This window comes from Sparassis crispa (assembly GCF_003851025.1).
Source record: "Sparassis crispa DNA, contig_000004F, whole genome shotgun sequence".
Taxonomy (NCBI): domain Eukaryota; kingdom Fungi; phylum Basidiomycota; class Agaricomycetes; order Polyporales; family Sparassidaceae; genus Sparassis; species Sparassis crispa.
The window spans coordinates 1,597,736-1,611,826 of NW_020939751.1; the positions used below are offsets into that span (position 1 = coordinate 1,597,736).

General features: G+C 52.1%; 4 protein-coding genes across 4 annotated transcripts; all 4 read right to left on the bottom strand.

The window, feature by feature from the left end:
- Window positions 1-3,462: 3,462 nt before the first annotated feature.
- On the bottom strand, window positions 3,463-4,624 carry SCP_0505560 (hypothetical protein; the record flags this gene model as incomplete). Its single annotated transcript, XM_027758617.1, has 6 exons — window positions 3,463-3,570; window positions 3,629-3,760; window positions 3,851-4,054; window positions 4,108-4,383; window positions 4,438-4,481; window positions 4,531-4,624. The coding sequence occupies 6 exons, from the start codon at window positions 4,622-4,624 to the stop codon at window positions 3,463-3,465; spliced, it is 858 nt and encodes a 285-aa protein (XP_027614418.1).
- A 2,416-nt stretch (window positions 4,625-7,040) lies between these two features.
- SCP_0505570 (hypothetical protein) lies at window positions 7,041-7,461 on the bottom strand (the record flags this gene model as incomplete). The annotated part of the gene is made up of 4 exons (XM_027758618.1): window positions 7,041-7,046; window positions 7,111-7,202; window positions 7,258-7,310; window positions 7,367-7,461. The coding sequence occupies 4 exons, from the start codon at window positions 7,459-7,461 to the stop codon at window positions 7,041-7,043; spliced, it is 246 nt and encodes an 81-aa protein (XP_027614419.1).
- Window positions 7,462-7,672: 211 nt separating this feature from the next.
- SCP_0505580 (hypothetical protein) lies at window positions 7,673-9,971 on the bottom strand (the record flags this gene model as incomplete). The annotated part of the gene is made up of 9 exons (XM_027758619.1): window positions 7,673-7,683; window positions 7,747-7,840; window positions 7,902-8,030; window positions 8,091-8,243; window positions 8,295-8,361; window positions 8,415-8,693; window positions 8,761-8,981; window positions 9,037-9,539; window positions 9,599-9,971. 9 exons carry the CDS (start codon window positions 9,969-9,971, stop codon window positions 7,673-7,675), a joined length of 1,830 nt encoding a protein of 609 aa, XP_027614420.1.
- A 584-nt stretch (window positions 9,972-10,555) lies between these two features.
- On the bottom strand, window positions 10,556-12,643 carry SCP_0505590 (Putative galacturan 1,4-alpha-galacturonidase; the record flags this gene model as incomplete). Its single annotated transcript, XM_027758620.1, has 16 exons — window positions 10,556-10,581; window positions 10,634-10,768; window positions 10,824-10,900; window positions 10,950-11,037; window positions 11,090-11,156; window positions 11,209-11,253; window positions 11,305-11,343; window positions 11,397-11,483; window positions 11,536-11,571; window positions 11,627-11,673; window positions 11,731-11,750; window positions 11,806-12,104; window positions 12,157-12,219; window positions 12,274-12,328; window positions 12,383-12,456; window positions 12,524-12,643. The coding sequence occupies 16 exons, from the start codon at window positions 12,641-12,643 to the stop codon at window positions 10,556-10,558; spliced, it is 1,278 nt and encodes a 425-aa protein (XP_027614421.1).
- Window positions 12,644-14,091: the final 1,448 nt, after the last annotated feature.

The window sequence follows — 14,091 nt, forward strand, 5'->3', positions numbered from 1 at the left end:
GTACGTGACTTGACACCTCGAGGTCGAGCGCGTCATCAACGTGTCTGTCGGATCAAATGCATTTTCACTTCTGAACTTCACCCTACCCGACTTGCAAGTCTGCAATTACAATGGTGTGGCGAACAGCGAGCTTGCTGCTTGACTGCTGGTGGCGCCTGGCGTGAAGTAGAGAGAACTTGGCTCAATGACTAGTGCGACTTCACAGGTTTGTCATGTAATCTGGCTCTAACGTCAACTGCCTGTGACACGAAATTGACGTCCAATGTTTGCAAGCTGTACAGCAAGTCAGTTGCGCCCTCATTGTCTCATTTTCCTCAAATTGGGAGCTATGTAGCTGCAAATGCACCACACGTTTCCGGGTGCTTCGATGACCACTGGAAATCGAAATATCGCCTTTGCGGACCCTACAGAGTGCTCCCTCCCGCTATCTCCTTTTCTTCACCGGAGAGATACACCATCAGCCGCGGTATGCGAAGCGCTCCGCTGTCTCGGCCGAATGTTGCACCCTGAAGCTTCCTCTCGCACGAGTCTGGTGCTGGGGCTCACCGAGTGCCGGCATTTGGCAAGTCTTTTCAGAATAATGTCAGCAAGTCGCTGTACTCTCTTCGTCGTCAGTATTCGATTTAATTTCGTGGTCATGGACGCCTGGACTTGCAGGGTCAGCACTGGTAATCACTTCTTCCTCCGTTAAAATGCGTGATACGCGGGGGTTTTGACCATCAAGCAGCGGTTTTCCCAGCTATGCAGCGAGCTCAGATATATTCAATCCTTCGTAAGCTCTTCTGAATGTCATTTCCGTCGACCGGGGCGCAAAAAAACGCATGCATGTATTTCACATGAAGGGCATGTATTCAAATTCCGGTTGCGACCGCAGAAGGTTGATACGGGCGCAAATTCGGGGTCATCGCGCAAATGATTAGGAAGCGTCATTGTCCTTCAGCGCGCGATGCTGATGCTGCGGTTCATTTTTCTTACTCCGGCTTTCCCGGTCACTGACGAGTACGAAGGGTAGGCGGCATCTGATATGTTTTTCCCTGGACCAACCGCGCAATGCTCGCACAACATTTGTATTCTTCGGGTCCCGCTTGAACAACGTGGCCCTCGCCTTGCCGTCCTCGCACCGCTTGCATTCTGCTTGGTTTTCCAGATCTTTCCAGTGCAGGTAATGCTCCAGACCTACCTGTGCGACTTGACATCTCGGTCATATCGCTCTCTTCAAGGAACTTGTGTCCAACCGTCAGGTAGTCGCAGCAAGGGCACGCGCCTCGGCGTACATTCTACGCAAGAAGCCTTAACCAAACGACAGCCGTGGAGTACTCAGCCTGACACGCCAATGTCACCAAGTCTCTCTGGGCTGCCCACGGAGGTGCTGTGAGGCACTCCGCTTTTCTACGACGGTTTCCTTGATACATTGTGCCGTAGTTGACTCTTGCTCTTCGTCTGATTGATTTAGTGAGACAGAACTCCAGTCGTTTGGGGCGCTTTGTATCCGGGCACTCTGGATGCGTTATACGTGTTTTTTATTCTCCTTGACAAGCTGTGCCGTATTGCTGCTCCTCCAGATGCAGCATTCACGATCTGTGCAGTTCTGTGTGACCATAGCAATATTTTGTCGGGTGATCTGTATAAATGTATAAGTCTCGGGTGAGCTTCAGCAGATTAGCCAGATCAATGATTGTCCTGAATTATTGCTGTAGTTGTTGCGGGACAGTTAGTTGTCCTGGATGTGCGTCAGTATCAGCAGGCTCCGTCGCTAGCCTCTACTATGATCCATTGTGCGGGCAAAAGTCACCGGCACCCCTCTGTGACAGGACGCGTCAACACGAGAGCGCGTCATGTCACGGCGCAATTGGCATGACTTTCGCAGCTCCCATTTCTTACTGTACTAGGAATTCTAAGAGATAGATATCAGAGTCTTTAAGCTCACCCCGGCACCCGCTTCTGACTCGCCCTCCTAAGAGGCTGCAACTCAAGCGGGAGAAGTGATTCACACGTGCATGATGTTTGGAGCAGGGCAAAAAAAAATCCATTTATAATTATCGTTATTTCTTGTGATGGCGGCATGTTGGCTCTGCGTCTGTGTCTGCAAAAACAGCGCTCGGCTGCACACAACATCGATCTGTCAGTGTACTAACTGATACAGTAGAGACTCGAGGTCATGCTACAATCTAGGAGAACGTGCTCTGTGGCCGGGAGTGGACAAACCCCAAATTCTGCCCAGCCGATCATGAGTCCGAACCCACCGCTCGATATCGAAACACAACTGTATTCAGACATACTAACCTTGAGTTGGTCGCCGCTCCCAGGAGCGGGGTATCTACACAATATGCATAGAAGTAGCTCAGCAAGACAAACGGGCGTCACCCGCGGATGCAAAACGGCCGTGAGCACCGCGACCAGCCATGCAGCATGTCGTGAGAGCGACAAAGTCGTGATACCCGGGGGAGAGCACGCAGCTCCGTGCTGAGCAATCTAGGGGAGACGGTGGCCATAGCGGAAAATACCAGGAGATTAAGTTGCGCGCAAAAGACTCCGATCACAGAGCACCAAGGTCACGATGTTGTCGGCCGGATGCGCTTTCCTGTCAGCGGGTGTGTTGGTCCACGTAGAAAAGGAGACGGAGAGCCTGAGGGGAAACCGGAAGGTTCTCTGCAGCCTCCTGCCAGCATGAAGGCCGTTCAGGCTTTGGGTGTAAGTATGCCGAAGCGGGTAAGAGACCGTCAAGACGCCGAACTTAATACGGCGCTGCAAGTCTGAGGAAATATGGGTTTCGGGGAACGGCAATCTCTCCTGAATTAAGTGCCAGGAACAGCTAGTGCGTAGAAAGCAAGTCTTTGGTATTGTAAGGATCCTCCACGTCCCTGCAAGGAAAGTCGGTAAGAAGACGGTCAGATCAAATGAAAATTGCGCGAAGTTCGACGCGCCTATCAAGTCGGTCTTGTCACGTCGCTTTGCCCTGCAGCTTGTCGTCAACTTCAATTCAATACCTCAAACAGATCTAGAAACCGTCAGCGTCAAAAATGGTAATTCTCGCAAACCACCGCAGAAGATGTCGAGGTTGTAGTTGAGCGGTCCGACGGCCGGGAGAAGGCGTCGAAGGTATTGATGCATCAAAGCGTAGCCAGTCGTCCCGGACTCATCTGCAGGACCATAATGAGCCTAGTTGGAAGAAGACGACGCCTCGTTGTTACGCATGTGAACGCGTAGCGGAAAGTGGCAGGTCGACGTTCGGCGCGCATGGTCGGTAATCTGATTAGAGTGTATCAGCAACCCAAGCTCCGGTTACCGGAGTCACTGCACCTACTCCCCGTAGCCAGTCTGCTGAGGAGCATTGCAAGGGTATGGATGTCATCATAGCACATGGAACATAATACATTATGAGAAAGCATGGACAAAGCAACGGACGCATAGCAGACGAAAGCACTACACGATAGGCCACACGTCCGAGGGTATGCTATGCAGTCACGCTCGTTCTGACGAGTACGCGTGCCAGTGATTGAGAGCCGGCTGGTTGGAGGCAAAAGGAGGCAAAGAAACGCTGTAGCCGTTCGCGTGAGGCACATTATGACGCTGTTCGCCAAGTACGCCATCAGCCCAACCGGAGCTAGTGCAGGGCACGAGAACGTACCGAGTAGGGGTCTTCTTCAAGTTTGACTAGTTCGTACTGAGTAGGCGTGTGTGAGTACTGCGACAGCACGTTAGAAATCGGTGACGGCGCGGCCCGATGTTGAGAGTGTGGCGAGGGCATGTAATCAGAGGGCTGTCGAACAGAATGTCACTAGGATCCGAGTCCGTGCTCTGAGCATGCAGAGGCCTGCAGCAGGGTCACAGGATACAGAAAAACACTCGCCGAGAACGAAGGGCTTGAAGCACTAGTAGTACTCGATCCCGACGGAGTGCCAGGCATCTGGTAAGACAGTCCATACGAAGGATAAAGTGTAGAGGACTGGGATTTAGGGTATGGTATCGCCTGTGGCGAATGTTGAGAAAAGTGAGTCGAGGAGGGTATCATCAGCGGAGGCGGTGGACTATGTGAATGAGGCTCATTGGAATGCTGCGAAGATAGATGGTCGGTTGCGCACAGGATATGCAGACGGCTGGACCTACTAGATAGATATCACCGGACTCAACGGTCCTCCTGCGTCTGAGATCGCGCTCCGAGCGACGGTCATCATTCACCGCGAAGTGTTCGCGACGGTTGACGTCTGGTCGCAATTGCGCATTGCGCAATTCGACCTGTTGGCGCAGCTCGTCCAGTTCGCGATGGAGGAGCTCATTTTCCTGCTCCAATTCACGGATTCGGAGCAGAGGCGGAGGCAGCGCAGCCACCTGGTCCGGCGAAAGTGCTAGCACTGTCTGCAGCTTCGTCACTGTTTGTTCCAACTGCAACCTCAATTTGATCAGCATTGCGCCCTTGAAGACCGCCACAAATCTTACCTGTTCAATGTATGCCTTTCGCTTTGCACGGTGCCTGGCTTGGGCTGTATAATAGTCAGTGACGAGCGGGTAAGGCTCGAAACAACTGCTTGCCTTTAGCATTCCGAGAGCGTTCAGGTCTGTCAGAGTGCACGGAACGCTGCTCGGAGGAAGCACGAGCGGTGGACAACGAAGGTGACGGCGTCATTTAACGTAAGTACAGGGGGTACGAATGTGATCGGGGTTGGGAAACGTTGGAGGATCAGAGCCAGGGGACGCTTATATGGCGAACAGTGCGATGGGTGGAAAATAGATGACGGGGCCGCTTGTACTCGTCCGAATCTGAATCTCATGGGACCGCAAACTTGCGCACCATTTTGAGCAATTGTTACCCCAAAATGCGGGATAATGGGCGGTTGGAATGGTTGTTCAGCAACGCGGCGAACTAGGGAAAGCGGTGAGCCGCGAAACTGTACATGGTGATACAACAAGTAACGGAGACCTTGGAAAAGATGCGCGCATTGATCGCAACCACCCGCATCGTGCCTTGATCATATCTGCGGAACTAACCGTCTTCCCGTATTCGTGTAGATCCTCTGCGATGCTACACCTCGCCGTTGCCAACTTCACGACTAATCGCTTACGGTGGCTGGACAGTCTAGCACTTAGCTGATTACTTCTAGCTCAGGCTCGAAGGATCCTTGACTTTTCGAGCTTTTCTCCAGGGGCCGCACCTGCAACAGTTGTGTATGACAGACGATCAGCTACACAACCCAACGCTATCATCGGATGGTCCTCAGCCGCCACATTCTGAGTCAGCTGGTGCAGTTCCACTCAACTCCGCTCGGGCGGGCGGGGCGTTGAGTCGTCCAAACGCACTGGGTAAGTAGAATGGCGTGTTGAGTTTTGCATACAGACATTCCCGGGACTCCAGCCGTGATCCCGCTGGAACTCTACTGCGGTGGCGGCCTGATCGGTCAGCTGCAGTATACTGGACGTACAAAAAAGCACGCTCGACGGGAGATGGAAGGCTACTCACCGAATACCCAAGAAAGGCTCCATGTCAGCAAGTGCCGCGCTGGTGCAGATCGCCGAAACGGTCCACATTACACTTATCTCTCGGACACCTCAGGCCGCAGCGGCACGCTTGCGCTATTTCCTGGTGGATGTTGCCTATGAAGTCATCCTAAGTTGAATTGATAAGATACCGCGGCGCACGCGTATGCCATGCTGCTTAAGCGTGCACGAAGTTCACTATTCTGCAGTCCCAGTTGCATCATCCTGTGAGAGACAATCAGAACGCGCCCAAAACCTCGAACCTCTTGTCTCCCACGGGTTCACACGCTGTGGAAGCCGCTAACCCTAACGGGCCTGCAAAATTATTTCGCAGACACCGCGAATTGCTATCCCTTATCTTCGTGCTGAGTCTAAGTGGTAGGGTTCGAATTCCCGTAACATGTCCGGGACCGAAATGCTGCTCTGCTGATCCTGGATGGAAGTGACCTCGCGAGGAATCTGGTAAATTCAGGTAAATTACTTCTACAAGCCTGGTGCCCACAGATGGCTTGTGACTCATCGGAATCTCGAGAAACAATCGTAGAGAGGCTGGAACTGCAGAGAATATGAAAATCGAACAAAAAGCCGACATAATAACGGTTCTGAGAGCTCACAGTGCATTTCAAGGAAATCACAGAATGGACGACCATCACGAAGCCCTGCACGGCGGGCGAAGACGCACAAACAGCGACCACGGGTACCACAGCCGTCTGAATCGGAGAAGTCTGGACCGCTTCGTCATATTTCACCCAGCGGAAATATCTCGCGAGAGCTTCAGATGCGCCGCGCAGAGTGGGCATCCAGAAGCGAAATCCGAATGATGGTGCTAAGCTGTACGCACTAGGATGACATTTAGTGGTACCGACGTAGTCCCATGTCACGATGTAGGTCCACCGGCATACAAGTCCCGCTATCCAGAGAATAGACCGTTATGATGCGCCTCGGAGACTGTCAAAACATACGGTATGCGGCAGAAGATATGATCTCAACCATTGTGCCGGCCTCGTCCATTTGATCGACCGACGTCCGGATCCACTTCGATGAACTGACCAGGACGGCCTGGCTCTCCAGTCAGACATCATTGCTTGGCTTATGATGGCCGCCAGACGTCCCTGACGGTGCCTGCGTAATGGGAGCCCTCCAGCACGAGATCAACGATGCGCGACATGATCAGGTGGTAAATGAACAGTCTTCCAACGGAGAGGCAGGCAGTGCGGACCTTTCTCTGCAGCGACATTACCGGTTTGCCAGAATATGTCAATGTGTGTGCGGCTTCTCACAGAGCCTAGAGATTGCAACTATTAAGGCCGGGCGGTCCTGGTGGCTGCGGCATGTACCCGTCGTGCCCTGCCAGCCATGAACACGACAGATCGATTCAGTACTCTGATTCGACGTGTGGCTCTCTGTTCCCGCTCTCGTCAAAGTCAGCTCACCAACATATCTCTGCGGACCTGCTTCGCGCTGACTGAATCGAACGACGGGACTGGTGTACCCTTTCACCTTCCCTGTCTGGTTTGAAGGCAAGCCCATCCCGCGATTCGAGTTTTCCAAGTGGAACGTCCGCTCGCTTACATCTGGTGCTGATGTCATGATGATAGTGTAGATCCCGGACAGTGTCCGGGTATGCAAAATACTCACCGTCCCACTATCAGCAAGGGTAACGTAAGTCGAGCAGCGCGATATCGATCCAGTGTCCACCAACAACGTAACATCGCTAATCCTTAAAGCGCCTGTCTCAGACAGACATGTTTGACTTGGAAGTATGTTACGAATGTGAATGCTAGCCAATTGTGCGCTCGACTCCTGAAGTTATCGAAGAGGCGCTTGAACCTGGAGGGCTTGGACCACACGCAACATGTCAGGATAACACTGAGAGATACGGAACAGACGGTACCCCGCGAATTGAATGGCTCTTCGCAGTTGCGCAGGGCCATCCTGCCTAATACTTTCTGGGGTGGCGTGATAGCCGCACAGGTAACATGTGCTCATTTGCTGTCAAAACGCACTCCTTGTCACCTGGAAAAAAGTGTCCAATTACCTACTGCGAATGGGTACTCTACGACAAGAAACATTAAATAGTCAGCGAAACGACGAGCCAAGAGCGACGGGAGCAAGCTCGCGGAGGAGACCGAGACTACTAATACACGACTTAATGAAATGTCCAATCGACCAACACACGTCTTGAAAACTATGACCATCCCTAGAAATTCTCTGGGCACCACCAGGAATTCTGTGAGGGGCGAAGAATGCACGAACAGCGACAATAGAACGTACCTTTGCCAAAGAAGAAATGCGTCCCTTTAGGCGTGGAGAACTTGTTGCAGCAGATATGCAATTGCCGAGACAGCGTAGCCGGGCCGCAGAAGAACTGAACCACATCGAAAATGTTATCACTGAGCAGGTGTCAAAAGTGGCGGCCTGGGACTTACCACTCCGACATCGGTTTCTGGATGCTTCTCCGTAATAGAACCGAAGACGCGGTCCCAGTTGGGCCGCCCGTAGTGCGTCGGGGCTCGGAGCGAGGTAACCGCATCCTTCTCAGCGCCGACATCTTGGACCTGTGGCATACAGAAATGGGTCAATGTGACCGCGCCACAACGATAAACGCATCGACGCACAATGATATTGTTCATGTCGTCCTCCTTGATTTTTGCGGTTAGATAAATGTTAATCTCAATCCTGTTCTGCGTATCCTGCTCCTCAATGGCCTCCAGGAGGGAGTGGAACCACTCCGCGCTGCCGAAGTCTCGGATAACCCACGTGAAATACACCTGCCAAAATGCTGTCAGCAGTGGGAAGAGCCAAGAAGAAATCGTCCGTACCTTAGACAGACGGGTCGGCTTGGAAGAGTTAAAATTGTTCATACGGTACCAGATGGACTTGAGGATCCTGACGAAGTATGCTTAGTAACCTGCAGAATTCTGTGTCCGAGAACAACTCACGAAGCGAAGGGGGTGACGCCGATACCAGCACCAACGAGCAAAACAGTCTCATAGTTCAGGAAGTCCTCACTGGCACTTCCGAATGGACCATCAACCATGACACGAGGTAGAACGCGGTTGATGGGTGCGTCCATAGCCGCCCCAATAATCTTGCCGCCAGCCTCACTCTTTCCACCGTTGCCCTTCGAATCGAAGTCACAGCCAAGTGCAACAGCGAAGTCGCGCGTGAAGTCGCCCACAATTCGGATATGAATAGAGATGAAGTCTTCCTCAGGGGCACTATGAAACCCACCAACAGTATCACTCAGCGCTGATAAATATCATTCGAGGCAGGTATACACCGTACCTAGTGAGAGTAAACGGGTGCCATTGGAAGAGCGACACCTCGGGGCAGCACAAGAAGATGTACTGGCCCGCGCGAATCGTAGTCTTCTCTTTCTTGATCTGGATCTCCATAACATTAGACGGATGCTGAATGACCTTGGAGATATACGTCCTGTGACGAGAGCGAACTTCGCGGAGGATGCGCTCGTACGTGTAGATGAGACCGCCAACAAGCCAATAGCGCTGTAATGATCCAATGAGCGAAATGAAACACAAGAAATTGACTGAGGCCACATACCCAGAAGACACCGATCTGAAGCCACGAGCAGAACGGCGGACGGTCGGGCTGGATCATGCAGAACATGCCGTGCAATTGCCACCCAAGGAAGAAGACAAGGAACAGGTGGTGACTGTACCAGAACCACTCGAAGTGAGCGCGACGGCGCTTCTCGAGGGCAAAGAAGACCATGATAGCCAGAGCAGCAGTCATAATCCAACCGGTGAGGCCAGGACCCGTAGCGAAGTTAGCCAGGAGGAAAGCCACAACTCGTTGGCCGGTCGTTTTTGCGGAGTAGTCAGCCATAGCCAAACGGTAGAAATTGACCATGTGGGCAGCAATGTGCACGAACGTGAAGAACACAATTGACCATGCGACGGCTTTGTGGAATGTGATGTTCTTATCGAAAGGAATAAAGTGGTTGAGCGGCGTTTGACGAATCAACGAGATGAAGTTGCGGCAGACAGGTAAGAGGATGAACGCAACATCCACATGGAGAGTTAGCGCAGCGGTACGGGCAATGGCTAATTTGCACATTTAGTGTCAACGTCATAGACTACACGTGAATATATGCAGAACTTACGATAAGTGACACCGAAGGTACTGCGAGCGCCGACAAAGTTGTCCTTCAAATCATAATACAAGAAACCGAAAGTGACGACAAGTACGTGCAGGAATATCCACACGTAGAAGAAAAGTCTCTTTCCACCCTCGTTAATCATCCAGATACGGAATTTTTGCCGCATCCCTTTGGGTACAGTAGGGCTGGCCACTGACACCATAGTATTAGAGCGTTGCAGTCCCTGCAGCCTCCGTCGTTCTGTCTTGTTACGCTGCAGGTGGCTAGGCTGTACGCCATCATAGGAATAGGACATGTCGGGGTGCTGGTCGAGGGGAAGTTTGCCATCTGAGAAGTCCATGCTCGATGACCGTCTGACCCAGTTAGTAGAAGCCATGGCTTGTCAGTCTAGTGTAGTCGACGTCCTGCGCAGGAAATAAAAGGCGAGGTCCGGCCTGCAGTGAAGGACAGTAACGTAGGAGAGAGAACGACAAGGAAGAAGAGAATGGGAAGGAAGAGAGCGAAGTAGAGACCTTGATATGCGCATGTCGGACGGGCGTTGTCACTTCTCGCTGACTGCCGCGCTGCGTGCCTGCCACTGCCGTCTCCCTTGTCGCCACAGCAACATCTTATTTTGGTATCTCCAGTATTCCCTCGTTTTCCAGGCTCAGCTGCGTATGGTCCAGGCTCACTATTTATGCCCACAACCACGACCATGACGATGACCACACCTTCGGCCTTGCTCTCACGAGCAGCACCAACTTCATTTCATTGAAAGACTTACAAAAATTCGGCCGACGAGATACATCAGTCGTCTGACTTCAAGTTGTGGCCAGAACAGGTGCCAACTGTCCGCCGTCCCTCTATATTCTGTCCATGCCATCCCCAACTAACAGGAACACCGCCTTCATCAGATTGGGATGTTCAAATCGATACCTCTGGGTGCAGCATCCATTCCTCGGTTTCTCTGCTGAACATCTCTCACGATGCAATTGTTGTGTTGCATGCTGTCGCCCATCATCAATCCCTATTCAAAAGATACCGAAACGCATGGCTCACCGGACAATCCTTGCAAACCGCTCACAACGTTGTAACAGTTGTACGCAGGCGTCTCCCCATTGGGCGGCATCACATTGAGGCCAGAGAACGTGATGTTTGGGCAGGGCGCTGCAGAGCTGCATCGTATATCGGCCACTGCAGAAAGAGGTGAGTGCAGGATCGACAGAAGCTAAAACAGAAAGTAACATACGAAGGTTCGTGGACGCCGTTCCGGTGATGTTCGAGAAGGACAGGTTCTCGAATTGCAGCTTTGATGGCGCATCGCCTCTGCAGACATGGATAAGAAGTATCCAGTTCGGAGGGTTCAATAACGCACGGATGTCCAGAGTTCGTTTGATACAACTGCACAGGATACGTGACATTGTCCAGGTACATGTTACGGATCTCGACGCCGGTGACAATACCTGACCAACAACGTTCAACGCCGTAAATGGCCCGCTACATGGTTTGACTCACCTGGGCCTGCACCGCCTTCCGTTGGGGGGAAACCTATCCTCGTGCCTGTCCACGACTTGAAATACACCTATGAAAGCATAAACTTTCTTGCTCTATCGAAGCCAAGGCCTCATGCTTACTCCATGGACCATATCAGGCTGGATTATGGGGTCAGGACGGAGTAACTGGGTCGCACAGGTTAAATGATGATCCACATGTAAAAATTGCAGACCAACCGTCAAGTCTTCCAGGACGACATTGTTGACATTGTCGACCTATATTACCGGAATAAGTTCACAACACGTGCACTCAGCTTCTCCACGCTCACAAGATCTGCGTATTGCCCCAGGGACCCGAATGCAATTCCAGTCCCACCGTGGCAGGTGATATTTTTGGCGTATATGTTCGTAGAGTTCTGTATGGCAACGTCGGACTTCCTCCGTGACCGCAGCAGACATATTGCGCACCCCTTTGATCGCAATGCAGTCGTCTCCGGTCGTGATCTGCGAAGGCATGTCAGCGGCATACCACAGATCCATGTGAGTAGAAAACACGCACATCCCAGTTGATGAGTGTGATGTTGTCAGAACGGTACGTGTCTATGCCTGCGCAGCGTGTGTTCAGCGACTTCACTCCAACGCTCACCACAATTACTCCTTTACCGTCTGTATTCCATACAATGCTGCAGATGCGAATTAAACCGGGTCGTCAACAGAAATTAAAGTCACGACACTCACTTCTGGTTAAAATACAGCGGGTCCGAGTTCGACGCGTTCGTCCACAGTCCATCGTATACAACGTTCTTGGAATCCACGACGGCGTTGCACCAAAACGGCGGATGATCAATGCGGAAGTCCTTGATTGTTCCGCCAGTCACGTTTACGAGCGACAACGCTACGGGGCGGCCATCACCGTCGTCGCGCGTTCCGTTGCCATACCAAGACCACCACTGTTGGCCGTTCCCGATGATGCCGCCAGTGTTGTGCGCGTCGACGATGAAGTCATTGCCGGTGATGACGAACCAGGAAGCTTGGCTCTATACAGAGACCATCAGGCGGGGGTGAGATACTCGAAGATTGGAGACGGACTTGAATGAAGATCACTCTGTACGTGTTTGCTGGGTCCATCCAGTACGGAAGATCGAACTTGAACTACGCATGGTAGAGTAAATGTCTCAACTCAAGACGTTGAAATTGCGGACTTACGTTGAGGTAGCCTTCCAGGTCAACCCTAGCCGAGTGAAGGTCCCAAGTCATCTTCCTAAAAAAATTAAAGTCATGAAAAGGCGGCAGAACTAACTGAAGACAACTTCACCTAGTAATGTTGTATTCACCTGGCGTAAACACCGTGTTACCGCCATCACCACATTTCTTGATGGCGGCCTCAATCTGGACCACACAAATGTACCACAAGTGCGTCAGGGCCCATCCCCACATTTGACACCGCAAAACATACCTGGTCGGTATCATCCTGACCAGCGCCAAGCGGTGACAAAGTACAATTCGGACCAGCCCAAGCACAGGCCTGGCCGACGAGGAGTGCTACAGACAGAACCGTGCAGAGGGGACGAAACATCGTGCCTCATATGAGAGCAAAAATCTGAGCCGATGATATCGAGAAGCCACCATCGTCGTCCATGCTTTAAGCAGCTGCAGAAGGGGTCTTGAAGCACGATCGAGCCGTCACGAGAAGTGAGAGGAGAACGACACTCTCCATCACGTGTCTGGCGGGCCGGGACAACGACGTCGGTGTGACCCCGATTGCTGTTGAGGAATGCCAACTGACCACCGCCTAGGATGGATCGCGGATCGCAGAAGGTGAGTCGTACGGACCGCATATGCAGGTTCGAGACGAGTGACGGTAGGTGAGTTCAGAGAGGTATGGCCCTGCAGAATGTTGACGTCAGTATGATGAAAATAGACCGCGGTATCTCCGTCGCTGGGAACACACACCACATGTTACTCGGGTCTCTGTCCAATCAAACGATGAATCTCGTTCTCTTCGTTCTCTCCTCTTGGTCGGAGGCGTGGGCCCATTACATACGTGCGCATCCCCTTAGGTGCGTTCAGACTGCCGCACGTAAAAGCCGTACGATGGTTCTCTACGTCATAGTCGAGCGAAGAGGTTGACCAAGTTACCGGCGGCAACCCCGCCTAGGGGATGGTCGTCTGATCTTGATCACAGCGGACCTCGGTGAGAGATCACCCAGCGGCACGGAAGGTCAACGAACCTTGGGACTGGACGAAGGCGGTCCGCCGTCTGCTCACGAGTACCTGCCAAACTCATTAAGGTTGTCCGTCAATTTGCCAAGATTTTGTTCAGATCACGTACGAGCATAGCCATGGCAATTTCACCCAGAAGATTCAGGAAGGTGGACGTTCTCCTCCTTGATAGAGCAGGTGATGTTGGTGTGCAGGAGAGGATAATCATTATACAGCGTATATGATCACCCCCTATAGACGCAGAGTTGCTGTAGGCAAGCCTGATAGATCAAGCTATGACTGCAAGACCGTGTGCAAGACTGGAGGGAGCTCTTCAATTGAGCTCGACCCACAGGCGGGGACCCGATCCTCAAGGCCACCCATGAGAGTGCGCGTGCCCGTATTTGAGCGTGATCCCCTCGAGTCTAGTCTACCAGAAGCACGGCGCCCCTAGCTCCATGATATGCCTTGCCATACATGTGAGAAGGCAGGGCGTCTCCAGCAGATGTAAGGTAAGATACCCACAGCACTAACAACTAGCTCACGGATCAGCCTCTAGACGAGGAAGTCAGTTGTGGAACTTACAACCACCACTGCCATTGATTTGTTTGCTAGCGGGCAATTGGAAACACGGACATTGTGCTCAATCACCTACGTAGCTGGTTCACCACTTGCCAGATCGCTGTCGTGCGAAAACAGAATGAAGTATTAATGCGGTTGTGAACCGACCTCAAAGTTGCACTCACCGTCGCAAGAGATAACGATGGGTGAAGCGACATCTGAGTAGCGTTATCTCAGTGATGATTCGTAATACCTATCTTA